General features: G+C 42.8%; 2 protein-coding genes across 3 annotated transcripts; one reads left to right on the top strand and one right to left on the bottom strand.

Moving 5' to 3' along the window:
* Positions 1-5,746: 5,746 nt before the first annotated feature.
* Positions 5,747-12,540, bottom strand: LOC109434442 (uncharacterized). 2 transcript variants are annotated; one of them, XR_016021127.1, is made up of 6 exons: positions 12,313-12,540; positions 11,858-11,960; positions 10,020-10,088; positions 9,795-9,888; positions 9,006-9,157; positions 5,747-7,807 (listed from the first exon to the last, which is right to left on the bottom strand). XR_016021127.1 is itself a non-coding variant. In XM_088797896.1 (5 exons), the coding sequence occupies exons 2-5, from the start codon at positions 11,913-11,915 to the stop codon at positions 7,664-7,666; spliced, it is 423 nt and encodes a 140-aa protein (XP_088654022.1). In that variant the 5' UTR covers positions 11,916-11,960; positions 12,228-12,350; the 3' UTR covers positions 5,747-7,663. The 2 variants fall into 2 exon arrangements, 1 of the variants encoding a protein (XP_088654022.1); XM_088797896.1 differs by lacking the exon at positions 9,795-9,888 and having other exon boundaries at positions 12,228-12,350.
* TUBB6 (tubulin beta 6 class V) lies at positions 11,043-27,730 on the top strand. Its single transcript, XM_019711362.3, has 4 exons — positions 11,043-11,454; positions 11,889-11,997; positions 13,972-14,082; positions 26,235-27,730. The coding sequence occupies exons 1-4, from the start codon at positions 11,398-11,400 to the stop codon at positions 27,296-27,298; spliced, it is 1,341 nt and encodes a 446-aa protein (XP_019566921.1). The 5' UTR covers positions 11,043-11,397; the 3' UTR covers positions 27,299-27,730.
* Positions 27,731-27,988: the final 258 nt, after the last annotated feature.

Below are 27,988 nucleotides of genomic sequence, written 5' to 3'. Positions count from 1 at the left end.
CCTCAGTTCTTTGGCCCTCTGGTTATTCCTCTACCTACAGTTAGGTAGTGTAGCAGCTTAGTCTCCCAAATCAGCATGGAGCCTTCACACCACAGAGGTTCAGTTAGTGTTGGTAGCATTGAATTAGATCCAAAGACTGTGCCCCCAATTGCCCAGCAAACATCATGAGGGCACCTCAGAGTTCAAGAACGAATAATGATTCCCACCTTCCTCCCTCTTCACACTTGACTTATAACAAGAGACTGTACACTGTTTTCAGAGACCTCAGCCTTTGAAAGCCCTTCCCAGAAGGTCTCCTGCTCTCTTCGAGCCACTGTTCCTCAGTTGCATGGCACTCTGACTCATCTGTCTCTTCTTTGTCCACAGTGAAGGGAGAAAGCCCATCACCATGCTCTTGGCTTCTTACCTACAGAAACTGGAGGCTGTTGCCAGGCTGCCTGTGTCCTCCACTCACTGGGCTAAATCAATTCACTGTTTATTCCCGCCATCACCATTTGATTTTAGAAGTTTTCAAACATAGGAAGTAGAAAGAATAATACAGTAATAAAGCAAAGACCTATACCCTTCATCCAGATTCACCTATGGTGACATTTTGCCACATTTGCTATCTCTCTCTTCGTACATACACACACATCCTTTTTAATGAAGCCTTTAAAAACAAGCTGCACACACTATGACATTTCAGTGTGTATCTCCTACATAACTGTAATATTATCACTCTTTAAAAAATAACATCAATTAGATATCATTTAATTTCTCTAATTGTCTTCAAAATGCCAGTCAGAGATATTTTAAAAATTGGGATCCAATTAGGGTTCACACTAGCATTGGGTATGGTGTCTCACTAACGGTTCTTTCACTTCTCCTCGTATGTCAGTTTTTAAATCCTGAACAATTTTAGTGGGTTATCCTGAACTCTTTCTTTCTGAAAGGTTTCCAGCTTGTCTGTAATTAGATTTACAGAGAGACCAAAATAAGCGGTAGTAGGGAAACCTGAGGGAGAGGCACCACCCACACCTCCAGCGACCTGGCCTTTGCCTCCCAACCTGATCCGCTGTCAGGGGAGAGGAGCCCTCAGAGATGCCGCTGGTCCTGCTCCCTCTGCGCCATCTCCACCCATTTCTGAAAGGGAGGCTGTGCATCTTAAAGCAAACACAGAGGTGACTCCTACCCTTTTTTTCTTTTTCTTTTTTTTTATTAGTTTCAGGTGTACAAAATAATGTACTAGTTAGACATTTCACCCCTCACAAAGTGATAACCCCCCCCGCAATTTCTTGCTACTCTGATACATATATACCTGTTATAATTCCATTGATTCCATTCCCTATGCTGAACTCCATTTCATGCGACTATATATATATTTTAAATTATAGTTCACATACAATATTATTCAGCTTCAGCCTCAGGTGTACACTGCAGTGGCCAGGCAGCTACACCATCCATGAAGTGGTCTCCCTAATAAGACATGTTCCCATCTGACACCCTACAAAATCTTTAAAACATTATTGATTATATTCCCCAAACTGTCTTTCATATCCCCATGGCAATATTGTAGTTATCAATTTGTGCTTTCTCTCTCATCCCCACCCCGCTCCCATCTAGCAACCATCAGTTTCTCCTCTATATCTCTGAGACTATTTCTGTTTACTTTGCTCATTTATTCAGTTCTTTAGATTCCACATATAAGTGAGATGATATGGTATTTGTCTTTCTCCAACTGACTTATTTCACTTAACATAATGTTCTCTAAGTCCATCCATATCGTTCAAATGGTAAGATTTCATTCTTCTTTATGGCCGAGTAATACTCCATTGTATAAACATACCACAGTTTCTTAATCCAGTCATCTACTGATGCACTTTTCGGTTGTTTCCAAGTCTTGGCTATTGTGTATAGTGCTGCAATAAACATAGGGGTGCATATATTTTTTTCAAATTAGTCTTGGATTTCTCTGGATAGATACCTAGGAGTGGAATTGCTGGGTCATAAAGTAGCTCCATTTCCAGTTTTTTGAGATACCTCCATACTGATTTCCATAGTGGCTGCACCAATCTGCAATCCCACCAATAGTGCACAAGGGTTCCCTTTTCTCCACATCCTCGCCAGCACTTGTTTGTTGATTTATTGATGATAGCCATCTTGACTGGGGTGAGGTGGTATCTCATTGTGGTTTTTATTTGCATTTCTCTGATTAGTTAGTGAGGTTGAGCATTTCTTCATATGTCTGTTTGCCATCTGTATGTCCTCTTTAGAATGGGATTTATAGATGATGTAATACAGAATTGTACACCTGAAATCTATGTAATTTTACTAACAATTGTCACCCCAATAAATTTAATAAAAAATAAAAAAATAAAAATGTCTCTTCATGTCCTCTGCCCATTTTTCAATTGGGTTGTTTGTTTTTTTGGACTTGAGTTGAGTGAGGTTTTTTTTATATATAAATTTTGGATATTAACCCATTATCAGATGTGTTATTGCCAAATATCTTCTCCCATTCAGTAGGCTGCCTTTTTGTTTTATTGATGGTTTCCTTTGCTGTGAAAAAAACTTTTTAGTTTGATGTAATACCATATGTTTATTTTTTCTTTTACTTCCCTTGCCTGAGAGGATATATCAGTAAAAATATTACTCAGGGTAATGTCTGCAAATTTACTCCCTATATTTTCTTCTAGTAGTATTATGATTTCGGGTCTTACATTTAAGTCTTTCATCCATTTTGAATTTGTTCTCATATGTGGCATAAGGAGGTGGTTCAGTTTTATTTTGTTGCATGTGTCTGTACAGCTTTCCCAGCACCATTTATTAAATAAACTGTCTTTACCCCAATGTAAATTCTTGCTTCTTCTGTTATAGATTAAATGACCATATAGGAATGGATATATTTCTGGTCTCCTTATTCTGTTCCATTGATCTGTGTCTGTTTTTATGCCAGTACCATGCTGTTTTGATTACTATAGCTTTGCAGTATAATTTGATGTCAATTCCTACCCTTTTTTAAAAATGGGAATAATGAAAAACCTCTTGGCCTGTGGGCTCATAAGGGCATCTTTCAGGACACTCCATAAGTTAGAGGGGACCTTCTTGCCAGCCAGGTGCTTCTTGCCCAGAGAGGGTGTTTTTCTGGGAATCTGGAAAGCAGAGAAGTGGAGCAGGAAGACTGTTCAGAACGAGGGAGTTCACTGTGAACTATCCAATAGCCAGCGGCACCGCTCTGCCCACGGATAAGGCGGGTCTTGCCAAGATGCTCAGCCCAGCCACCTGGTGGAAGGGCTGTGTGTCAGAGTGTGGTGTCTTCGGACAGGTGCCTTCAAGCAGCTACTGGAATGGAAGTACCTGAATTATGATCTTATAGTTCTATTTTAAAATATATTGCTGTAGTTTATACCATACTTCTCGTATAATCATCATGACAGTAACTCAAAGTAATTACCAACACCCTCCCCAAATAAGAATGCTCCTACAGTGGGTCAAGCCCCCATCGTACTGCCCCCTGCAATAATGTCCTTCATCTCCCCCATGACCCCCTCCACTCCACTTTGCTTCCACAGTCCTCTTCCTAAAATTCGTCCCTTGTTTTTCCTAGCTTCTCTCTTGGATGAAATTCCCCATCTTTTCATGTATGTTGTTCATCTTTTTCACTAAATCTTTAACATAGTATCATAGTTACTTTAAAGCCCTTATCTAACATCTGGGCCATACCTGGGTCTGGTTCTGCTTTATCTCTTAATAATGTGTTGGGGATTTTCCTTGACTTTTTGTATCATTTTATAGAGAACTGTGGAGACTGAGATAAATAATATTTGTGCCTCGAATGGGCGTGCCTCATCTCTTGTCAAAATATTAGTGTAAAAGTTTGTTAATCTAGTCAATGGTTGAACTGGGTTTGGGTTTTATTGTTGCTCCAGTTACCTTCAGGGCACCACAGCTTCACGTCCCCCAGAAAGGTTTTTTGAGTTTTATTGAGATATAATTCACCTAACATACAATTCACCCATTTAAAGTCTTCAATTCAAAGGTTTTTACTATGTTCACGAAGCTGGGCATCCATCCTCTCAACCCATTTTAGAACATTTTCATCACACCCAAGGGAACCCCTCCCTCCTTAGCCGTCACTTCCCACTCCTCATTCTCCCCAGGCCCAACGACCACTAATCCACTTTCTGTCCTACCTGGACACTTTGCATAAATGGAATCATACACTATGTGGTCTTTATGTCTGACTTCTTTCACTGAGTGTGCTGTTTGCATGGTTCATCCGCTCTGTAGCCGTATCTGCACATGTCCCAGCAGAGAATTTGGAGCATCGCGTCAGAAAATTCTAAATTCAAACCTGGCCTTTCGGAGTGTCATAAAGATTCATACATATATGTCAAAGTGGGGAACTAGACCATATTATAAATACTACACAATAACTTTTTTTTTAATTAGTTTCAGGTGTACCAGACAATGTAATGATTAGACATTTACACCCTTCACAAAATGATAACCCTACCAAGACTACTACCCATCTGACATCGTACATAGCTATTATAATACCATTGACTGTACTTTACATCCTGTGACTATATATATATACATATATATAAATTATAGTTAACATTCAATATTATTTTATATTAGTTTCAGATGTATAGCACAGTGGTTAGGCATTTATATACTCCCCCAATAAGTCCTGAATCCATTTGACATCCAACATAGTCTTTACAACATTGATTATATTCCCCATACTATGACTATTTTGTGACTACCAATTTGTACTTCCTAATCCCTTCACCTTTCTTACTCATCCCCAACTCCCTCCCATCTTGCAGTCATCAGTTTGTTCTCTGTATCTGAGTCTATGTCTGTTTTCTTTGCTCATCTATTGTATTCTTTAGATTCCAATTTGCGATCCGACCAACAGTGCACGAGGGTTCCCTTTTCTCCACATCTTCACCAACACTTGTTTGCTGCACAATAACTTTTAAATAAAGTTACAAACGAGGTGGGCCTCCAGTACACGTACCCCAGGCCCTGAAGAAGTTAGGGAGAGCCCTGGAAAGTCCCCTTCTGTCTCTGTGATCACTGTGCTGCCACCTGGCTGTAGAAATGGCAAGTTCACAGCATGCCAGCAGTTTGGGCTATTTTGTCTAATTCACATAAAAACCACCAGACATTAGGTACTTTCTGATATCAGTGTTACAGAAAAGAGGTGGGAGGCACAGAGAAGTAAACGCTGGCCCATTCTAACACATGTGAGGGACGGAGGCAGGCCTGTTTCCCAGAGTGCCTTGCACGGTGCTACATCACAGCCACACTGAAGACACTCTCAGGGCCCTCGGGAATAAGTGTTCCTCTCATATCCACTTGGCCCATGAATATGGTGCTCTGGCTGGCCAATATTTAAAAAAATATTTTATATGGAGGCCGGCCCGGTGGTTCAGGCGGTTGGAGCTCCATGCTCCTAGCTCTGAGGGCTGCTGGTTCGATTCCCGCATGGGCTGGTGGGCTCTCAACCGCAGGGTTGCCAGTTCAGTTCCTCTAGTCCCGCAAGGGATGGTGGGCAGCGCCCCCTGCAACTAGAAAACGGCAGCTGGACCTGGAGCTGAGCTGCGCCCTCCACAACTAAGACTGAAAGGACAACAACTTGACTTGGAAAGAAGGCCTGGAGGTGCACGCTGTTCCCCAGTGAAGTCCTGTTCCCCTTCCCCAATAAAATCTTAAAAGAAAAATACTATATATGAAATATCATTTTTCAAAAGAATTAGAACCCAAGAAAATATACTGTATTTTGCCCAAATTTGTGAGGGAACAATAAGGATGCTCATTATACATGGGTAGTACTAATTCCATATCTATATAAATGTTTTTAATTCTTTTATTCATGCTAATGAGTTAAAAGTGTAATTCTAGAAATCAATAATGATATCTGTATGCAAAATAATACCCTGGAATACGATATTCAGTTTTGTTGAACTTATGATGAACTTGAACTTGCAAGGATGAAGAGTTCTTGATTTTCTATGATGTGCAAATATCGTAAATTTGTTACCAATATGTAAAATTTCTTGCACCTTGTATCTGTTCTTGTGTTTTGTAATTATTTGCTACATAACATTTCTTGTACCACAATATGTTAAAAAAAATACATGCTAAAATTCTTTTACAATACAAAAAACAAGTACCTAAATGTAATCAAATACAAATTCGAATTAAAAAATTAAAATGAAAGATTTTTTCCCCTGAAAGTTTGGGCCAAAAACGTGTGTGTACATCGTACACGTCAAAATACGGTACTTACCTAGCCTGCACCAAACACAGGCTGGTATTTAACAAGTCTGCAGGATGCCTTTATAATTGGTTCATCCGTTTGTAACAGGACCCCTCAGATGGAACGGCCTGAGCCACTTCAACTCATATAGAGTTGAACTCATATGAATAGTTGAAGTTACATGCAGGCACCACTGACATTGGTTCTGGGTGCCACTTGCCAGATGAGTAGGACCTTAGCTCCCCTTTGCAGAACTTCCAGAGAGAAAAATTGACAATGCTATGTTGAAGGTGCCAGGTGGCAGAGGAGCTTAACCCAAGAGTTAACTTGGAGCTATAGCGACTCCTCCTTCACTGGTTGTGGCTGTGTGGCCAGAGCCTGCTCACCCCAGGCAACTGGAGAGTCACAAGTTTATCACAGTCCTTGGAGTCCAGGTGGAAATACCTAGAGAGAGGAATAATTACCTACCCTTCTCACAGCACGGCACAATCCCCATTTTCTGTCCTAGCATCTGCCTCCCTCTGCACAGCTGACAGGTTGGAATGGCTACTCCCTTTTGAAGAACCCATCCTCTATCCACCAAGAGTCAGATCACATAAAAGTATGATCAAATTTAAAAAAAAAGAAGAGCACAATGGTCCAAAGTCATTGCATTTGTCAAAATCTGGGGTTTTAGTTGAAAATAAGATCAGTGGTGGCCATCACCAGTCCAGTTACAGAGCCTGACCTGGCCCCTCAGGGCCTTTCCTCAGGAGCTTCTCAACATTTGGAGGGGAGAGAATGGGACCCTAACTCTTCTATCATGGCAACAGAGAAAGGGGCGAAGAGTGGTGAGCACTTGGTTTCCATCTCCTAAGCAGACCGGGGTAGCGACCTCAGAATCCTCACTCCAGATGGGCAACTGTGGAGGAAACAGAAGAGAGCATTCTGGGGAGAAGTAAAATATGATCAAAGGCACAAGAGAAGATGAGGGGCTGGAGGAGGTGGGAAGCAAGCAGACTAGAGAGCGTGGACCATGGACTTACGGAGAGCACCAAGGCCATGGACTTGGAGCTCCATTACTGCCCTCATACCTAGACACAGAGCCACTGGGAGGTGCCCCCTCAGGGCCCACATCACAACTTCAGCACCCAGGACCTCAGGATTCCCCACCCCAACCTTTCCAAACCTGATTCCAGGGCCTCTCCTCCCACAGCTGGCTGTGACACTGATGTGCACCAAGGGGACGCCCGGGAGTGGCTGCGTGTGTGGGTAAGGAGGATGAGCACAGGTGTGCACAGGGGACTCTTCCCAGTGTGGGATGAAGTCAGACACTTGTTTGTGGACCTCGTGGAGAAGTTCGTGGAGCCCTGCCGCTCTGACCACTGGCCATTGAATGATGTGCGGCTCTTCTTGAATCAGTATTCGGCATCAGTCCACTCCCTGGGTGGCTTCCGGCACCAGGCCCTCTGGGACTGCTACGTGGGTACCCTCCGTGGCTGCCTCCTGTGCCTCTATCATGACTGAGGCCCCTCTCACCACTCTGTCCACACTGACCATAAAGTTGCCATGACTCTGGAAAAAAAAGGGGGGGACAAAGGGAGGTGAGCTGAAAGTTGGGGCTGGAGGCCATCCTTCCCCCACTGCCACTGCTGATGCAAATCCCCAGGGAATCTGAGAATTCTACACTGCAGCCTGACTTTCCAGATAAGATGGTCTATCTTTAAGGCAAGAGGATAGAACACACTCTCTATGATTCTTGTAAGCTTGATTTCTAACTTCTCTATCTTTAGACATTTGTATTCTTTTGCACTGGACCCATCAATATTAGGGACAGGCCTAAGAATGGTGATGGAATCCTTTCACCCCTACTTGCAATGGGCCCGCTTCAATCCTCCATTTTCTCGTCTGCAGTAATACCTTGGAGGGTTGCTGTGATGATTCCATAAGTTTTGTACAAAAGAAACCAGCAGGGAGCCTTTGTCACCTCAGTTACCTCCCCCTCATAGCGTGGACGGTAGGCTGGGGTGCCACTCAACAGGGAAAGTCCACCAGAAACTCCAATAAATCCACTTTCCCGATCAAATCCAGGTTATAGGGTGTTCCTGAAGCCACACTGACACCTACTTTCTGGCATGTCAAATATCTCGGACTCAAATTCCCACCTAAGAAGGAGCATTGAAAAGGTGGCTATTCCCGCAAACCACAAAGCTACTTAGTGGCTTGATTCCACAGGGACTGAGTGACCAGAGCTGAGAAAAGGCTCTTCCAGGAAACATAGGCCCTCCACCTGCCAGGCTTCCTGCACCAGTAGATGGATGAAGGGTGTATGTACTTGGAATCAATAATTATATTGTGCAATGGCAATAGTCTAAATAAGGATGCTGAGTACTCAGAGGAGGGCAGCTGGGTCATCTTGGGCTCACAGTCTGACAGCATAGCATGGGCAAGACTGTGGCCTCACCTGCTTCCCTGGAAGTACCTTGTGTATAGAGATGTGGGGACCTAGAAGAAGGCAGAGAAGCAGTGTGGCAGGGTGAGTGGGAGGACGACAGGGGCAGGGATCCAAAGGTTAAGAATTAATCTCTAAAACTGGAAACATTTAGGCCCACAAGGTGGTTCAGGCGGTTGGAGCTCCATGCTCCTTACTCCGAAGGCTGCCGGTTCTATTCCCACATGGGCCAGTGGGCTCTCAACCACAAGGATGCTGGTTCGACTCCTCGAGTCCCACAAGGGATGGTGGGCTCCACCCCCTGCAACTAAGATTGGGTACCTTGAGTTGAGCGGCCGCTGAGCTCCCGGATGGCTCAGTTGGTTGCAGCCCACCACGAGGTTGTTGGTTCAACTCCCCTGAGGGATGTTGGGCTGCACCCCCTCCAACTAACAACGGCAACTGGACCTGGAGCTGAGCTGCGCCCTCCACAACTAAGATTGAAAGGACAACAATTTGACTTGGAAAAAGTCCTGGAAGTACACACTGTTCCCCAATAAAGTCCTGTTCCCCTTCCCCAATAAAATTTTAAAAATAATAATAAAATAAAATTGGAAACATTTGAAAAACTCCAAAAATTTTTTTTAAAAAGTCCATCCACCTCTTTCCAACCACACATACATTTGTTAGGATTTCCCCAAAGTTTTTACATATCTAAAAAGAAACTGCTGGTGCAAATTACAGCACATTCAACCTGGGAGGGGATGCAGTTAGAGGTTTCCAGAGTCCCTCAGCTGAAGTGTTCACATGGGGAAACTCATGCAAAAGTCTTTGGTGGATGCATAGTCACATTGAAGGTGCCATAGAATCAGGTCCCTTAGGATAATCCTTTCATTGCACAGATGAGTAAACTGAAGCCCAGAGAATTTAAGTGACTCAACACAGAGCTAGTTGGAAATAGACTGGACTTGAAATCCAAGTCACCCTGACTCACCATCCAGTGGTCATTCATTTCTACCACACAAGACCGCCCAGAAGATGGACCAGAAGTGAGGACCTAAAGACCTAATTCATGCCCAGAAGAGGTAACCTTGATTTACACCTGGGATACATTATTTGCTGCAGGAGTACCTGAGAGAATGAGCCTTGCCAGCTGGAGTTGCCCATGGTTGTGGACTGGAGAGAGTTCTACATGTCCAAGTGGTGAAGCATGCCTGTGGGAGGGCTGGCAGCAGCAGGGCTAGGTGTGTGTGTGGTGCTGGAGGCAGGGAGAGGGCCACTGAGCAGGGAGGGTGGGGGGCCCAGAACCTAGAGGGCGCTAAATGCAAGCTGCTAACAAGTGAAGGCTTTCTATACCTGCTGCGGGGCCTGAGGGTAGTAGGTTCCCAGAAGGACCTCCCCAGCAAGCACTGGGAATTGGGATGGCTGGAATAAAAAAGACAGGTCAGGGCTGCATCATATTATTAAAAGAAATGTGGAGCCATGCTTTGCATAGCAGAATTGTCTCCAAATCCCCAGGGAGAGCTTAGTTCATCCTGCAGGGATGCCCCGTCTCTCAGTGGCCCACTGAGAAGAGACAAGGAAGACAAGCTCTGTAGAACTACACTGCCCTTCTTCAGCACTGCACTCATTCAAACAGCACCCACACATGCACACGTCTCTGCGAACAGCAAAACGGGGTCCCCTGGGCTCAGAAGTCGGGAAGGTGAGGAAATGGCGGGCGTAGAGCCCAGACCTCTATGCCCTTTTGGGGCCAAACCGCTTTTCATCTCTGACTCCTGATGGAGCCACTGCGTGGACGACAGTGCAGAGGGATGTTCATTTTCCGATCCAGTCACGTATTCACTTTAAACTCCTTTACAAATGATTCGGAGTCGTCAGAATGGAACAGTACCTGTTATTTCGAGACGGAGAGGCAGGAGGGCAAAGACATAAGAACGAGTGACCGCGGTAAAGTCGGGAGGGGCGGGGGCAGGGGTCAGAGTCACCCTGAAAAGCTCCACTTTCCTGTCCCAAAGCCTTTCTATCCCCCGGGTTTAAACCCGCGGCACCGGCGGGGACCGTGCGCACTCTCCCAGGCCCGCGCAGCCCCGGAACCCACCCAGGGTGGCTCCGGGTGGGATCCTGCCTGCCCACGTCAGCTCAACAGGAACCACAGTTCCTCGATTGCCGAGTCCGAGGGGTCTCCAGTCTCTACGGGACAGGTCGGCAACTGAGGCAGCAAAATGGTGTGGGGGAGCTGCCGAGGCTGTTGGTCCTTCCCCTGCCTCTCCACTTTTAAAGTCCTCATCGTCTCATCCCATCTCCGCCCCCAGACCCGCTCCGATGAGTGCTCGAGGGACCCGCTCATTTCCCAGCCTGACTCTCCCGGCAAGAGGTCCCTCAGCTGTCCCCTGTTTGTTCTCCCTTTTGGGACCGCGCAGAGTCGAGGAGGCCCGGAGAGGATGGTCCAGGGGTAGGCGAGCCGAAGGGGGGCGCTGATGCCGGGGCAGGGAGGCCCGGCGGGTACGAAGAGCAGAGGCGGGGGGGTGGGGGGGGAGGCACAGGACCGCGGGGGCGGAGAGGGCGCGGCCCGGGAGGGCGAGGCCCGCCGCCATTGGTCCCGGCGGCCCGGGTTGGAGGGGAAAAGGGTGGAGGAAGGGCGGAGGGTCCAGTCCCCCAAGCTCGCCGCCGGCCCGCAGTTGCCGCCGCGGTCCGAAGAGTGAGTACCCCCAGCGCAGAGCCGGCACCGGCCATGAGGGAGATCGTGCACATCCAGGCGGGCCAGTGCGGGAACCAGATAGGCACCAAGGTGGGTCGGGCGCGCGTCGAGCAGGCATTGGGTTTCCCTGCGAGTGGGCAGCGTGCAGGCCTGGGGTGTCCCGGCTGGACCATGGGAGCTGGAGGACCGCGCGGAGCTGCCAGCCCGAGTGCGCACCAGCTCTGCCCCTCCGTCCTTGGAGCCCAGTCCTGCCCTGCGCGGCACCCGGGAAGTGCTGGATGGGTGGCGTGGCCGAGAAGGGGGCGTCACAACCCAGGACCCCTTGCACCACACCCCCCAACCCACACACCATCCCCACCCCAGTTGGGAGCGGCCGCCCAAGGCTCAGGCGCGCCTGGAATTCGGCAGCCGCGGCTGCACGTCCCCCGCCCCGCCAGCCCTGGGGTGAGCCGCGGGGTTGCGGTGAGAGGCGCCCTGGGCTCTGGGTTCTGACCTTGTGTTTCCCCACGTCGACCTGCTCCAAGTTTTGGGAAGTGATCAGCGATGAACATGGTATCGACCCGGCCGGAGGTTACGTAGGTGACTCGGCGCTGCAACTGGAGAGAATCAACGTCTACTACAATGAGTCATCGTGTGAGTGTCCTGGTGCGACCAGGTCCCCGCTTGAACCCAGGCCCTCCTCTCTGAGACCCCGCCCCTTCCCCGATGGACCCCGGCCATCCCCACCCAGACCCCTAACGTCCTCGCCCCGACCATCCCCCTCCCGGACCCCGCCCTTCCCTGTCGAAACCCGTCCATCCCCCTTCCGGATCTGGCCACCCCCCCCATCCCGGGACCCAGGCCAACCCTGCCCGAACTCCGACCACTTCTCTCTGGGACCCCGGCCATCCCCTTCTGGGACTGGGGTCTTCCCGGATTTTCTCCGCCTGGACCGGCGTTGGTGCTTACGGTGCGCCTTCGCGCTGGGGTAGTTTGCTCTCGTAAAAATTCACCCGGGATATAGCAGGATGCTCGGCTCCTCCCTCTGTCCCGCTGGGGCGGGAAATGCGCGGTCAGTTGATTTCAAACAGCCCAATTCTAAGCAGGTCTGAGTTTTTGAACCAGACCACCCGTTGGTGTTGTGAAATCACTTCAGTGGGTGATACCCGGCTGGCGCTCTCGCTCTCTCTGTCTCTCTCTCTCTCTCCTCTCTCTCTCTTTTTTTTCTCTCTCTCCCTCCCACCCTCTCCCTCCCTCCCTCTTCCTTTCTTCTTTCCTTTCTCTCTCTCTCTCTCTCTCTCTCTCTCTCTCTCTCTCTCTCTCTCTCTCTCTCTCTCTCTCTCTCTCTCTCTCTCTCTCTTTCTGTCTCTCTCTCCAGTTTAAGATGTATCTCAGTGGAGGTTTTTGGCCAAAAATTTGAAAAGCATTCCCTTAAATTACTTTTCTGGCCCTTTGCAGACCTTCAAAAAGACTTTACACTCCCGGGAAGCTGAAACTAGACAATTCTGGGTAATTGTCTGGTGGGCTTTAGTAAAAATCCAGGCTGTGGTTTATCCAAGTTTGGAAATAATATCACCCCTGTCCTGTATATCTACGTATAACATTGTGGTTACATGTATACATTATGTCTGTAACAATTTTTATTATAAAAGTAATACAAGTCCTTCAAAACAACAAAAACTAAGACACTGAAAGAACGGCCAGAAAATGATAGATGCTACTCTTCCACACGGGACACACATTCCCAGAGATAATCACTTTCAGTTTTTTGGAGTCACATGCTGCTTGTCCACACAAGAGCTGAGAAGAGCAAGATATGTAAATCATTGGGTTTTATTCATTAAGCAGTTATGACAAAAGGTCTAACAGCAAAGCAAAGATGATGACATTTCTAGATAGCACTAAGGAAAATTCCAGTATACTTTGCATGGCCTGTTAACCTTTAGGTTCAGCTTAGTTACATCCTGTCTTCAATCTGGGTATGTGCTTAGCAGGACAGGAGTTTTAGAGCAGTTCCTGTGCGATCACATTAATCCTATCCCCACTGGGAAGAATTTCTTCCCCAACTGGCAGAAAAGAATGCTTACAAATGAAAATGCTGCACAGCCGCACTCCTTCATAAATGAGTATCTCCTGGGAAACAGCCCACAGAATGGTACCTGTAACGAAGTGCTTAGACTGTGGCTTGGGTTCATGGATGTGTGTGCATGAGGGAGGTGCCAAAAAGCAGAAAGAATGTCACAGCAGCAGGGAAATTTGCCACAACAGATAAGGTTTATTTCCATGGAACTGAAAAAGTAAAACTGCCCAACAGGAAAGAAGTATTAGGGTGAACTGGAAAATATAGGAGTCAGGAAGTCAGAAGACCTGATTTCTCACCCTGCTTATTCCTGGAACTTCCTCTGCCCGGTCATGCCTGGGCTGGTTTCCTCATCTGAAAAATTCAAGGGTGAGATTATGTTCTCCCAGTGCTAAGATTCTGTGATTCTAAGAAAGCCAGATACCCTCTCTGAGGAAACCCTGCTTTAAACATTCCAGGCAGCTGTGCTGGTGGGACTTGCTATGGGGGAGTCCATTACTCTAGAAACCAGAAAGTGACCCTTGTTGGTGGACTTTGTTCTCTTCCAGCACAGAAATATGTGCCCAGGGCTGCTCTGGTGGACCTGGAGCCAGGCACCATGGACAGTGTGCGGTCTGGGCCTTTTGGGCAGCTCTTCCGGCCTGACAACTTCATCTTTGGTAGGTTCCATCTCCTGCTTTACTTTTTTTTAAAAAAAAAAATCAGACTGATTTATGTGCAATATTAAAAACATCACACAGCAGAGAAAACCTTAAAATGGAAACCAACAGTTCCCAGCCTCATCACAGGCACCTCTGTTAAGTCTTGAGTTTTTCTTTAGGAAAGTAATCTCTGTTTCTAAATGAAATGTTTATACTGATAGTTCTTGATTTAAAAAAATTTTTTTTAGATATTAACTTCTTTCTCCCCTTATAAATTATTATAATATGATAATAATCATTTATTTTTGGTTCCTATGTTGCTCATCTTTTAAGTTCAGTGTGTTTGTACCTATATTTCTTTTCCATTGTCTATAGACAGTCGTTCTGCTTTCTTTCTAAAGACTGGTGCCATATGAGTTTTGTTTTATCAGAATTGAGCAAATCATCCCCTTCCTTCTACCTCAAAAATGATAATAGCACTTGTCCCTCTCCAAATTTCTAAAGAAAATTATGTAAAATTAAATGAAGTGGCACCTTTAGTGTTACCAGCCTCCATCACCTTGTAGCCATGGTTTTGAGTCAAGGTTACTTCAAAGTATACAGGAGGGTACAGAATCTTGGAAGATTTTATTGTTATATGAATTGATTACCTTGTAGCAGAATCAGGCAGTGACCTGTTAGAAAGGTGACTCAGCAAAATGATCATTCACAAAAAATTTATGAGTTCTTTGGGTATCATCTCTTCCTAAACATGACAACCCACAAAGCAGTGGGAAAGGTAAAACTGATAACAACGTGTAGACCAGGGCTAGGCTCTCTGGTACCCCTTTTCTGACATCAGAAAACCTAAATTATAAATATTTTTATAGTCCACAAATGGGGACATTTACATTCTTTACCTTTTGCTGAGCTAGAGACCATAATTGGCCCCAAGCAAAGATGCTTCTAGACCCTGCTGCCCAGTGTGGTAGCCACTAGCAACATGTGGCTATTTAAGTTAATTCAAGTTAAATAAGATTAGTTCACTTCATTTGTACTAGATACATAGCAATTGCTCCATTGTTACATGTGGCTCGTGCCTACCCTATTGGAGAGTGTAAACACAGAACAGTTCCATCATAGCTGAAAGATCTATTGAATAGCCGTGCTCAGGGACTTAATAGACATATTCTACCAAATTAGAGGAATTGACGATAGAAAATGAAAAGCTACTATGCAAACACATTGCCATTCATAGCCATTTCTATCTTAAGAGCTGAAGTAGAGCCTACAGGATGGGTGGCAGATTTGAAAGTTCTCCATCTGACAATTGTATTTTAATGTTAGTTACCACATACTTATTTACATTACTTCTCAAAAATTACCATTGCAACTATTGAGTAAGAAATGTGCCTAGAGGGGAAAAAAACATTACTTATCAACCGAAATCGCAATCAATCAACAAATACAATTTCAGTACCTGAAAAAGGCAGTTTCTTACAAGGAAATAAGATAATCTTAAGGCTGATTCCTGGCTTAAAGAGACTATGGTATAGAAACTGAATATGTCAAAAATCTACATTCCAACCACTTCCTCAGAAGGTACCATGTAGAGATGGTTTCATTGAGACTAACCTCTGTTATTTAAACCGTAAGTATTTAGAATATCTCGTACACAGTAAATACTTGGTAAATATTAACAACATCCTAGGAAGGCAAAGATGGTTCAACATTAAGAAGTTAGCTAATAGATTAAGAGAGAGAGCATCTTAATAGATGCCCAAAAATATTTGATAAAATTCAGTATGTGTTCCTGATTTGTAGAAGATAAAAAAAAAACCTCCTATGTAAGCTGGAAATAGAAGGAAACTTCCTTTGTTTAAGAGTTATCTACCAAATCTATACTCACTGGTGAAACCTTAGAAGTATTCCCAACAAAGTCAGGTACAAGAAAAAGATGTTCAGTGTCTCTTCTGTTTTTCCATGTTCTGAAGGTGCTGGCCAGTGCACAAAGGGCAGAGAGAGAGAAAAGACACAAATCATTTAGGAGAAATGACAAAATTGTTGTTTGTAGATGGAATGACTCTCTTGGATTTTCCAGATGGATGATCCGCTGAACCATGACTAGCACTTATGACCTCAGTCCGGCAGCCAGACGCAGGATAAAAACACCTAGACATTGTTGCTACGGAGTGACCAACTGTCCTGATTTGCCTGGGACTGCAGAGATGGGGTTGGGGGCATCCCCAGAACCCTGCATTTTCAGTGCTGAAACTGGTACAGCCCCAGGCATTCTGGGACAAATTGATCACCTGAAAGGCAATAATCAATTATAAAATATAATGGGAAATATTCTATTCACAGTAGCAATAAAAATTATAAATACCTAGGGACAAAGTTTACTAGTAATTGGGAATGAAGGGGAGTCAATTAAAACAAGAAAATATTTTTCTCCTATCAGATTGGCCAGTATTTTAAAAACTGTTAGCGGCTAGTGTTGGTGAAGGCCTTTGGGGAAATAAGAGTATTAAACATTGTTCACAGAACAACTTAATAGGTTCAGCAAATCAAGAATTTTGATTCAACAGTTTCAGATCAAAGAATTTGTGAGTATTGGTCTGTAAAAATGCTGAACCCCTTTGCACGCTCTCCTGTGGTGTCCGGAAACTCTCTCATCCCTTCGCCACTTTAGTGGACTGCTCCCAGCACTCTGTGATAAAGACTTGACTGGTATAACATTAATATTCTGTATGCTGAGGAGAGAAAAAGGACAACTCTTCCCCCTTTCTTTATACAGATCAGCATCATCTTTCACTTTCTCTCACTAAGTGGCAGCTGTAGACTCTTTCTGGACCACCTCACTGGGTTACTGAGCTAGTGTAGCCAAGGAAGAACACGGAATCAAGAGAAGGGAAACTTGGCGGCTAATTTCAGATCTGTGCCACCTTTGGGGTATCATCAGTTCCCTTCTCTGGGCTTCTTCAGCTTTGCAGACTGGAATAAAGGGCCCACCTCCATAAAAATATACCTTCACATAGAACTGTGCTCATATTCTTTCTTTGAAGGTTCAATGGATTTCTGGTAAGAATCGGAGAGGATGTCATTTAAGGTTTCTTCTGAATTAACAGCTGGCTGAATCCAATCGGTCGCAGTAAACTTTACCAAACAAAATTAATACATTTCATCGTTAAGAAAACTACACTTCTTTTTGATAGGCAGTACATGTACAAGTGTGGGTATGGTACGAAATTCAGTGGAAAGCTAGTCCGTCCCTTCTCTGTCTTAGTTTGCCTCCCAGGAGGCCAAGTGCTGCTGCTGACTTTGTAAGTGTCCTTCCTGAGGCACATGAGAAGTGAATATGGGAGTTTGTGAGTTTCTATATAAAAATATGTTAAAGCTTTATGTAAAATATATTATCTTTCCTGCTTCTAAAAAGGACATGAAACAACCTCGTATAGTAAAGATAGTCATAAAACATGACACTTTAAAACATAGTCAACTATGAGCGTTAATTCAATTGTGGTTGATAATTAATTTAAGCCTGAGTTTCTGGCAACTAAATTCCAAAAAGGAAGTACAGTGAGGGACATGCTTGTCATCATCTCAAGGATCTATCCATTCTTTTAAAAAGGGAGATCCTCCTTCATTCTAAATTATTTGTATTTTTTAATTTTTACTTTGCTTTATTTGACAAAAACTAATATATAGCCACATTATTAAAAATTAAAAACTAGAATAAAAAATTATTCCATATGCTCATTATAGTATAATAATTGTTGGCACTGAGGTGTATTTTCATCCTTTGTTTCTTTCTTCTGATTTTTATTAGTTGTAAATGCTATTACTTTTATCTTTTTTCCTACTATTACACTATAAGCCATATTCCATGTTAATGTGTAGTTTCTAAAATCTATAATTTTTAATAGCCACATAATGTATAATTATTTACTTAACAATCGCCAATAATCGGGGAATTATTTCTTAACAATTTTTGCTCTTCTAAAGAATACAGTAATAGAGAGTTTAGATGTTTACATCTTGGTTCACATAAATTTGTCTGTTTCTAACTCTGATCACAGAATAGTTTCTCAAAAGTAAAATTATTGGGTGAAAGAGTTTGAACATACCTGAAACCCTTTATACTTTTGTCATAGTCTTTCCAGTTAGTTAATGCCACCAACAAGTGTTTGAGAGCAGTTTTTGCTCTGCTTTTGCCTGAAATTAAACTTTACAAGAAATATGTAAACCAACTGTTTATTCTATAAGGGACTCTGAGCAATATAATTGACAATGCTTTAAGAACTGCTTTAGGAAATGTAAAAACAATTCTGAATCTGGCTATTGTCTGTATAAATTATCAGTATAAAATAAGAAAGTATCACACACACATAAACAGGACTTACATAAAGAAACCTGATGACGATATTAAATGAAACTCAGTGAACCCTGTTTCCTCAGAGACGATTGGTTTGCTGAAACACACACACACATCCTTACTGCGTTTTGAGATAAAATAGAAAAAAAAATCCAATTCTATGTTGTTTAAACTTATGATGTTCAAACTCATATTTGTTATTTTGGGCTTTGTGTAATTTTGGTATGTTTTATTTCGTAAAATGGGTGGTAGGTAAGTAGATATTCGTATCCTTTTACATGCCTTAAATCTGTCATAAGAAATGTTATGATGAGGCTATGGCAGCTGTTCATGCACTTTCTGGAGGTCTCTAGTAGGACACCAGACGCCGTGTGCTTTCTGCCTCACTTTCTCACTGTCCCAGCCCAGACATCTGCTCAGGAGTCAGGCCTCACCCTCAGCCCTCATTCCTGTGCATACAGAAGCTGTTGAGGTTTTAAAGAGAGTGAAATCTGTGAACTAGTTTTTTGTAATTGAATCATCACGAACTATTGACGTTGTGATAAGCTAGTTTCTCAGAGCAACAGCTTCAGCAATTGTGGAAGTTTCCTGTGATTTAATTTATTTGAACTGAATATTGGGCATGTAAGGAAGGTCTAGTCTTGCCTTTCCAGGTGTCAATAAATGCCATCAAAAAGTTGAGGAACAAATTAAGACAGATTTATAGTAACTATTTAATTATCTAATTTACTGTCCTTGAAAACCTTGAAAAATATTAGATATGATATTTGGCATTTAAATTGTCTCCAGAATTACTTCTTGCTTTTTTGCTTCTTATCAGAACATGAATCCCTATTTTTGATTAAAAATATTTAAAATTTTTAACAGATTGTACTGATGTGAAATAGCTTTATTTAACAGTATTTTTTTTACTGACATTGTTTAATTAAGAATTGTGAATTGTTTAAGTGAATATGCTTATTTTGCTAAAATAGCACATTTGTTATGTAGACTGGAGGGTGCATCCAGAATGTATAAATATATTGTTTGGCTGAACAGTTGTTTTTATGTCATTATCCAGTTAATAAAAGAGGCAGAACTCGCTGTGAATGGGAGATGGTTCATCCCCCTCACCCATGGCTTTCTATCTCATGGTTTCAGAGTTGGTAAAATAAACCAGTGTCAGTCCATTTTCAAATATAGTTTGAAACAGTTAAAAAAAAAAGATTTGAAAAATCTTTTACAATTCTAAAAGTGAAAATCATCTGCTTTTGAGTTTTGAACATGGATATATTTTTAAGAAAAAAAACTTTTCTTGAAATTGCTGACTGCACAGTAAGATAGTGGAAAAGCGTCTTGCAGGAGAAAATGAAACACCAGAAAGAAACTTTCCTTTAATCCTCTTGCTGTACTTGTACCTTTTTCTTCCAGATTCAGGGCTAGGAGAGGGCCAGGGAGCACTTACACAACCTTAAGACTTGATCCACCCCCTAATGTGAGCTGGAGGTAAACCAGAGGTTGGACTCGAAGAAAACCCTGGGGATTTGTTGCAGCCTGACTGCCAAAGTTTAAAAATTGCAGCCTTGTGTTCTACCGTGTGGAGCTGCTGATTAATGTCACAACATTGCATTACAGAAGATGTTCAACTCATGACCCCCAAATATTTAATTGGGAACGTCCGTTGCTATGAGACAGTAGCAAAATATTTTCTGAAGTCACCAGCTTCCTCCTTTTGTCAACAGAGAAAACTTTATGGCTGATCATGCTATAAATATTAAGGAAGCTGAGTGAATGGTGGGACCTAGAGGAAGAGGAAGGGTCAAGTTCAGAATCTCTGTACACTTAGGACCAGAGTGAGCTTGATTTACTGTGGCTGTAGATCTGCCTAAAGCCACTCGTCTTTTTTCAGTTAGTAGTTTCTACTCTATTTTAATGAAATAATTGCTAGTCTCTTTGTGACAATTGCACTGTGTTCTTTTTTTGTTTGTTTTTTGTTTTTTGAGCCCCAAGTATAAAAGGCTAACCCTGATTGTAAGGCTGGCCCGGAGTTTGTTCTCCCAGGTGACTGGTTTGTTCTCCCTCCAGTTCCCGGCGCCTCCCCTGTGGTCTGGCCAGGCTGCTGCCTGCTGGGTTGAGTGGGGAGGGGGTGGACAGCAGTTTGTGGGGGCCTAGGAAGGACAATAACCATTTTCAAAAGGCTGCCAGCCAGGTTTCATTATGTGACCCCGCTGGGCGGGAAGAAAGAGAATCTCTTCAAAAGAAGGAAATGGCCACCCGAGGGGGCTGAAGTTGCCAGAGCCCTCAGGGTCTGAGGCAAGTATAGAGAGGCTGTTCTTACAGTTTATTATTAAGTAGATATATTATCTCTGCGTCATTTACTTTGAGCCATAGGTCCTGCCATACCACTAGCATTGGTGCCTTTGACTGGCTAAATGGTCTCCTGGCGTAGAATTAATTCCTGGTCATTCACAAAAGGTGAAAGCATTTCTGTAAATTGGGAGAATGAAGAAAGGTTTTATTAAAGTTAGGAAGATAAAAAGCCCATGGCAGTGTCCAGCGGTGATGGCTGTCTCGGGTAGTAAGGAGAGAAACACCAGCGGCGGGGTGGGTCGCCTGGGCAGAGTCCAGGGTCTGAGAGAGGACAGCTGCACCTATCTTCAGGTTAGCTTTTTCTTATATAGGAAAGGGGGTGTCAGTCAGCAGGTTTGAGAACTGACATCCATTCTGGGGTCTGGTCTGTTTGAAGATGATGTTATCTCCGGACTCTGGACTGGGACTCAGCCCCAGCGGCCTGGGACTTTAATGTGTCACCAGTAAAAACTGCAAGACGTTGTAAATTGGATTCCAGTGTCTGGGTGCCTAAAGATTAAGAAATTGCTATTTCCCAGGTTAGGATGTTGTTAATTAATGAGGTATGGGTTTACTTGAGAAAGGGAACAGAGTTCTTCAGTTAATCAGTGAGTGAGGGGAGAAACAGAGAAAACAGATGAATATCAGGATGGATCAAACTGCAAACAAACTAAGTCTAATTACAGGTGGCTAGATAGCAAGCTATGCAGTGAGTCAGACTGCAAACTAGCTAAGTCTAACTGCGTTATAGATTTCCTGAATTTCACCCTTACATATGGAGCAAAGACAGCAGGAGTGGAGCTGAGCTCACTAGTGAGGTGGGACTAAGACAGGCACAGGGGCCAGCCCTGGTCTGTTTCAGACCGGCAGTTCTGCACTCCTGGAAACATCACTATTTAATACTTAAACATGTTTAATGTTTCCATTACAAAGTTAAACTTTCCACACATTTTTATTTTCAAACAATATACGGGTATATAGTATAAATAGGTTTATGAAACCTCTCACCCCTTCCACTGATGGCTCCTGAGATTTTAGTCCCTGGGGATAATTAAGTGCTGTAGATGGTGGAGGTGTGTCCTGCCTGACCTTTTCTATGTACCCATGCACCTTAGTGCATGTGCACAAGTGCACACACACACACACACACACACACACACACACAGTTGATTTTGTTTTTGGAAAATAGGATCATGCTACACATACCATTTTGTAGCTTTTTGAAAAGGTCGTTAACATCTCAGACATCCCCCATGACACAGTAATTTAATCACAGTAACTTTCCATTGTGTGTATGTCATTTAATAATTCCCCACTTACTGATGACACTTCAAAATTTTCCTTAGGAGCATGTTTTCATAATTTTCTTTTGAATTATTGTAAAATACGTGTATGTTTAGTTAACTTGGTATAAGCAAAGATGTTGAAACTGAACTCCATATAATCCCATTCTTCAGAGAAAAGCATAGTTATTAGTTCAGTGTGTATTTTCTCCAATTTATTTCCAAAATGCATTTTTTAAAAAGTTAAAAACATTCATTTTGAGAGCTAGCTAGGTAAAACATTTACATGGTCCAGGATTCAAAACAAACAAAGGGGTGTACAAGTTTCTTCTGGGTGGGAAGAGCTCACCCAGGCTCTTCCCAGAGGCAGCCATTCTCAGATTCTTGTGTGTCCTTTCAGGTACATTCTGTGCACATCCCAGCAAATACATATCTGTGACACACATATGATAGCCAACTTCATGTACCATTTAGTACCCTGTTTTTTTTCCTCTTAGCAATGTATTTTGAAAATCTTTCCATCTCAGGACCAGGGTTGATGGCTGATAGTATTCCTTTGAACAGATACCATCCTCTTTAAAAGACATTTATGTTGCTTCCTTTACTATTACAAGCTGCTCTTCAGGGAATATTTGTCTATATGGTATTTTGCATGTGTGTGATTACATCTAGAAAAATTTACAGAAGTAGAATTGCTGAGTCCAAAGGGACTAAACTGTTCTCCAGAGAAGCTAGTCTTCTTAAGCCTTCAGCAGCTCTAGTGTATGAAGGGGCCTTTCACCAAACCCTCACCAACACAGTGTTATCAAGCGTTTTGATTTATGTCGATTTCACAAGGGAGACATTGAATCTCCTTGTTTTTATTTGCATTTCCCTTATGAAGAACATGTCAAGTATTTGAATTTTTTTCCCTGTGAACTGTTTATATCCTTGTCCATTTTCCTAAAGGCTGTTGTTTTCCTTACTGATTTGTAGGACTTTAGATACTTAAGGAGGTTATCCTTTTGTATGTGATACAAGTCACTAATAAATAGTCAATATATTTAAAAATTACTGAATCACAGGATTGTGGTTGTTTTTCTTGTTTTACAGACTTCCATTAACACCAGTTCTGGAAGATTCACAGAACTTTGAGATAAGACTCATTCGCCCAAGAGTAGGGCCTTGGGTAAAGTGCAGAATCCATGGGTGCCCATCAGCAGACGTCAGTGAGGGCCCCCCCACCCCAAAGTGCATGAGTACCTTCCATGTATTTGTCTTATCTGACATAGCATGAGACTGGTCTCAAGAGGCAGCCTCACTGCTGTCACTGCTGCCTACCTCAGCTTCCCCGTTGGTGCACAGCATCAGGTATGGACCTGCTCACAGAGCAGAAAAGTTGGTCTCCGGGCTGTCGTTGTGACTTGTTGCCACCAGCCGAATGTAGATAAAAATCAAGTTAACCTGTGAGGATTAAGTAGGGAGAGGTCTGTACAGTGCCAGCAGTGTCCTGGCCCTGAGTTGAAAGACAAACAGGCCATGGCAGCTCTACCTCCTCTTGCTTCTGTGCACTTGATGCAATCAAATCAGCAGTGGAGTGTATCCTGGTCTCTTTCATTCAACAGAGAGAACGTTTGATCAGCGTGCTTGCTCACGGATTTGTTTTATTTTTTATACATGATTCTTCCTTTCAAAACCAGGCTTTGATATACTCATTGACTAAACAAATACAATGCCTTTTAATAATCTTCCCTGCTTCCTAAATAACTCAGAATTTTAGCTATACGTATATTACATTGCCTTATTAGCAGTGAAAGTATGAGAAACAGCAGTACCTTGTTTTTAGTTTATTATTAAATAGATATATCTTTGTATCTCTTATTTTGATTTTATTGCTTTTCATAATTTACCTTACAGTACACTATATAATTTAGTTCAATGGTTTTCCTAATATTCCTTGAAATGCATATTAACCTATCCATTTGAATTTAAAAATAAAGTCATGTTTTTCTGACAGTAAGCCCAATTTTGAGGATTGCTGATAATGAAGACTGCCTTTGCCAATTAAATGGACAATAGCTTTTATAACCTGAATAAGATAAATCTGCAACATAAACATTTTGACAAAAATATATTTAAAACAGTGTGTTAAAAATATATTGTCAAAGTTGCATTGGAATTAATATTTCAATTTTCCCAACTCTTTCTAAGTATTGTCGACTGGCAAAAAAAATAACTCTCCAGAAAATCCATGAAAAGAACGGTTTATTCGGGAAAAGAAAAAGAAACGAGGTCACCCCAGGAGTGTGCGAATCTTTCCATCTCAGGCCACATTTCCAACTGGCGCTCCAACCGGCTGCCCACATGAAGAAGAGCCCCAATTCCAAAATGGCTCTTCTATTTATTAGCATCCTTCCCCTAGAAGTTACTACAAAATTTAACAGGAAGTTAGGACTAGAGAGTTAACAAGGGCCCAACTCCACCCATAGTCCTCCCAGCTCTGTGGTTAAGCATCTTAAGATGCCAGTTAAACAAAGTGCCTGTAAGTGAAAAGAGTTAGCATTTGGTAAGTCTTGATAAAGCCTTTTGGTATCTTTCAGAAACAAAAGACTGATTGAAAACGTTGTTTCTGATTCTGCTTTCCACAAAATTTTTGGTTGAAAGATGACTTTTTGGTGCTAGATCACCATTTGATAACTCTGAAGAAGATCAAATAATTGAATGGCATTGTTAGAAGACAATTCATTCTCATTTACATATTTATGTAAATAAGATTTCTCAGTTTTATACGCAAAAACAAAGAATAAAATTGATTCCAAACCTGGTCTCATTCAGGCAATATTGAATATTCACCTTTGGAAAATGAACTGATTGAAAAAATACAGCTAAAATGACATTTTTTAACACCTTGTGATGATAAGAATTTAACAACATTCAATTTCAATTTATAATTTATTTCTGATTTTATATAGACTATATTGGATACATTTAACAGAATGATGTAACAGTTTTGTTTTTAAAAGCGAGTATTTATAGTACCCTAGAAATTAAAATTTTGTCATTTACAACTATTTGAATTTATGAAGACAAATTAGATGTCAACTTTTAAAATGTATGAGGGATATGTAGTTTTAAAATATTTTCAGGGCTACAGAGCTATAATGGTTGAAGAGCACTGTGTGATAGAAAATGTGCAGTGTTCAGAAAAGCAAAAACTAGCATAAGTCCCTGCCAGGCCTCCTCACCAGTTCTCTTTACATGCACTGATTCATATGCACATGCAGGTCTGCATTATTTAGGCTGCTCGGGAAAGATGGCTTTTCTACTGACAGAGCTTAAATTCTATAATGAAATGAAATGAAATGAAAAATGGGATTTTAAATTTAACAGCCAAACTTTCAGACTCAAAATTTCTTCCATAAAGTAAGATGTAAACAAGTAGGTTGGAGAAAATGCACCATTGTGCAAAAAACAGACTAACTAGAAGCTCTCTTTCTAGCTATTTGAATTTCTTGGATAAGAATACAAAAATCTTTCAGGTATGTTAATCTCCTTACCACCACTGGACTGGAAACAATCTGAGAGACCGAATCACTTCCTGTGTATTTACTTATAGGTACAAAGTAAATAGTTGGTGCACAGGAAATTTTGCAACAGTAATTCTGGATGATGAATGAGGGGCTCCGTTAATATGAAAAATATTACTGTTTTGAAAAGAATATTTGTACATAATACAAAATTTAGAAAGCTTAAAGGAGAGGGAAAGTAACTGTTTTTTAACGTATACATTTTTTTGCCTTTGAATTTGACCATGTGCGAGAATTACCTATTTAAAAATACACGTTATAGATGATGTAATACAGAATTGTACACCTGAAATCTATGTAATTTTACTAACAATTGTCACCCCAATAAATTAAAAAATATATTAAATAAATAAAAAATAAAAAAATAAAAATACAAATGGAATTACCTGGTCAAAATATATGTCCATTTAAAAAATTGATAGGTATTTAACTTGTCTAGAGGTGTGCTAATTCATATGCTCACCAGCAGTGTTGGTGGGTGCCAGTTTGTCCACCCCCTGACTTTGACCAATACCATATTATCTAATTGCTTCATAACATTTTTTTCCATCACCATTTAAAAAGTATTAATGCCAATGAGCGGGTCCCTCCTGTCTCACCCAATTTAAAGTGCGTGCTACTCTCTTTTGCTTATTCCAGGGCAAACCGGTGCAGGGAACAACTGGGCAAAGGGGCACTACACAGAAGGAGCAGAGCTGGTGGATTCAGTGCTGGACGTGGTGAGGAAGGAGTGTGAGCACTGTGACTGCTTGCAGGGCTTCCAGCTGACCCACTCCCTGGGGGGAGGAACAGGGTCGGGCATGGGCACACTGCTTATCAGCAAAATCCGAGAGGAGTATCCCGACAGGATCATGAACACCTTCAGCGTGATGCCCTCCCCCAAGGTCTCAGACACGGTGGTGGAGCCCTACAACGCCACGCTGTCAGTCCACCAGCTGGTGGAGAACACAGATGAGACCTACTGCATCGACAACGAGGCCCTGTATGACATCTGCTTCCGCACCCTGAAACTCACCACGCCAACCTATGGGGACCTCAACCACCTAGTGTCGGCCACCATGAGTGGGGTCACCACCTCGCTACGCTTCCCAGGCCAGCTCAATGCTGACCTCCGCAAGCTTGCAGTAAACATGGTCCCTTTCCCCCGCCTCCACTTCTTCATGCCCGGCTTTGCCCCCTTGACTGCCAGAGGCAGTCAGCAGTACCGGGCCCTCACTGTGCCAGAACTGACTCAGCAAATGTTCGATGCTAAGAACATGATGGCGGCCTGTGATCCAAGACATGGGCGCTACCTGACCGTGGCCACTGTCTTCCGGGGTCCCATGTCCATGAAGGAGGTGGACGAGCAGATGCTGGCCATCCAGAACAAGAACAGCAGCTACTTTGTGGAGTGGATCCCCAACAATGTCAAGGTGGCTGTGTGCGACATCCCTCCTCGGGGCCTCAAGATGGCCTCCACCTTCATTGGCAACAGCACGGCCATCCAGGAACTGTTCAAGCGCATCTCAGAGCAGTTTTCTGCCATGTTCCGCCGGAAGGCCTTCCTGCACTGGTTTACGGGTGAGGGCATGGATGAGATGGAGTTCACCGAGGCCGAGAGCAACATGAACGACCTGGTGTCCGAGTACCAGCAATATCAGGAAGCTACAGCCAATGATGGCGAAGAAGCTTTTGAAGACGACGAAGAGGAGATCAACGAATAGAGGAGTGTCCCTTTCTCAGACACAGTTCAGATGTTCTTTCTTTCACTCCGGTGTCAACTCTAATGGCCACCGAATGGTGCACTTGTCTAAATATATGGGTGCAGGCCCCTCCCAAATGCAATCAAATTGTACTTTCAGTCATCTGGAATAAAGAAAGTGCATTAAAATACCAGAGAATTGGTAGTCCTACCCCATCAGATCAGATGAGGGAGATTTTCTACTGGAGGACTTGAAAGAACTAATGGGCCATCAAAAATAAATAAATCTCACCTTCTATTAAGTGTTCAGCCACGTCTGAGAATTAGCGGGAAGTTAGAAACAGTGTTTTTTCATTATTTGTGATGAAACCTGAAGCTGTGCAGTGTTATCTGATATTCAAAACACAATATTGAACTTTGAAACAATGTATTCATAATAAAACACTAAAACTTTTCCTTTGTCTCTTCCAGCCTCTACTTATGTGATAATTTGTTACTTTGCATTCTCACAATGATTGTTCTGGTCTCTCTGGTCCCTTGCTGAGTAAACTGCCCCTGCAGCACACTAAAAGAACTGAGAGGAAAGAGGCTTTTCTTGAATTAATTCCAGGCTTTAAGGGTGGTAGCCAGAATTCTTCTGAGCCTAAAGGTAGTGCACATATAAAGAAAAGCCATTGTCCCCATTTGCAACAAGCATTTAGATCTCCAACAG

The sequence above is a fragment of the Rhinolophus sinicus genome, chromosome 4 (genome assembly GCF_057876585.1).
Source record: "Rhinolophus sinicus isolate RSI-liver-muscle chromosome 4, RSI-T2T, whole genome shotgun sequence".
NCBI classification, from domain to species: domain Eukaryota; kingdom Metazoa; phylum Chordata; class Mammalia; order Chiroptera; family Rhinolophidae; genus Rhinolophus; species Rhinolophus sinicus.
This window is presented reverse-complemented; position numbering and strand designations above follow the sequence as displayed.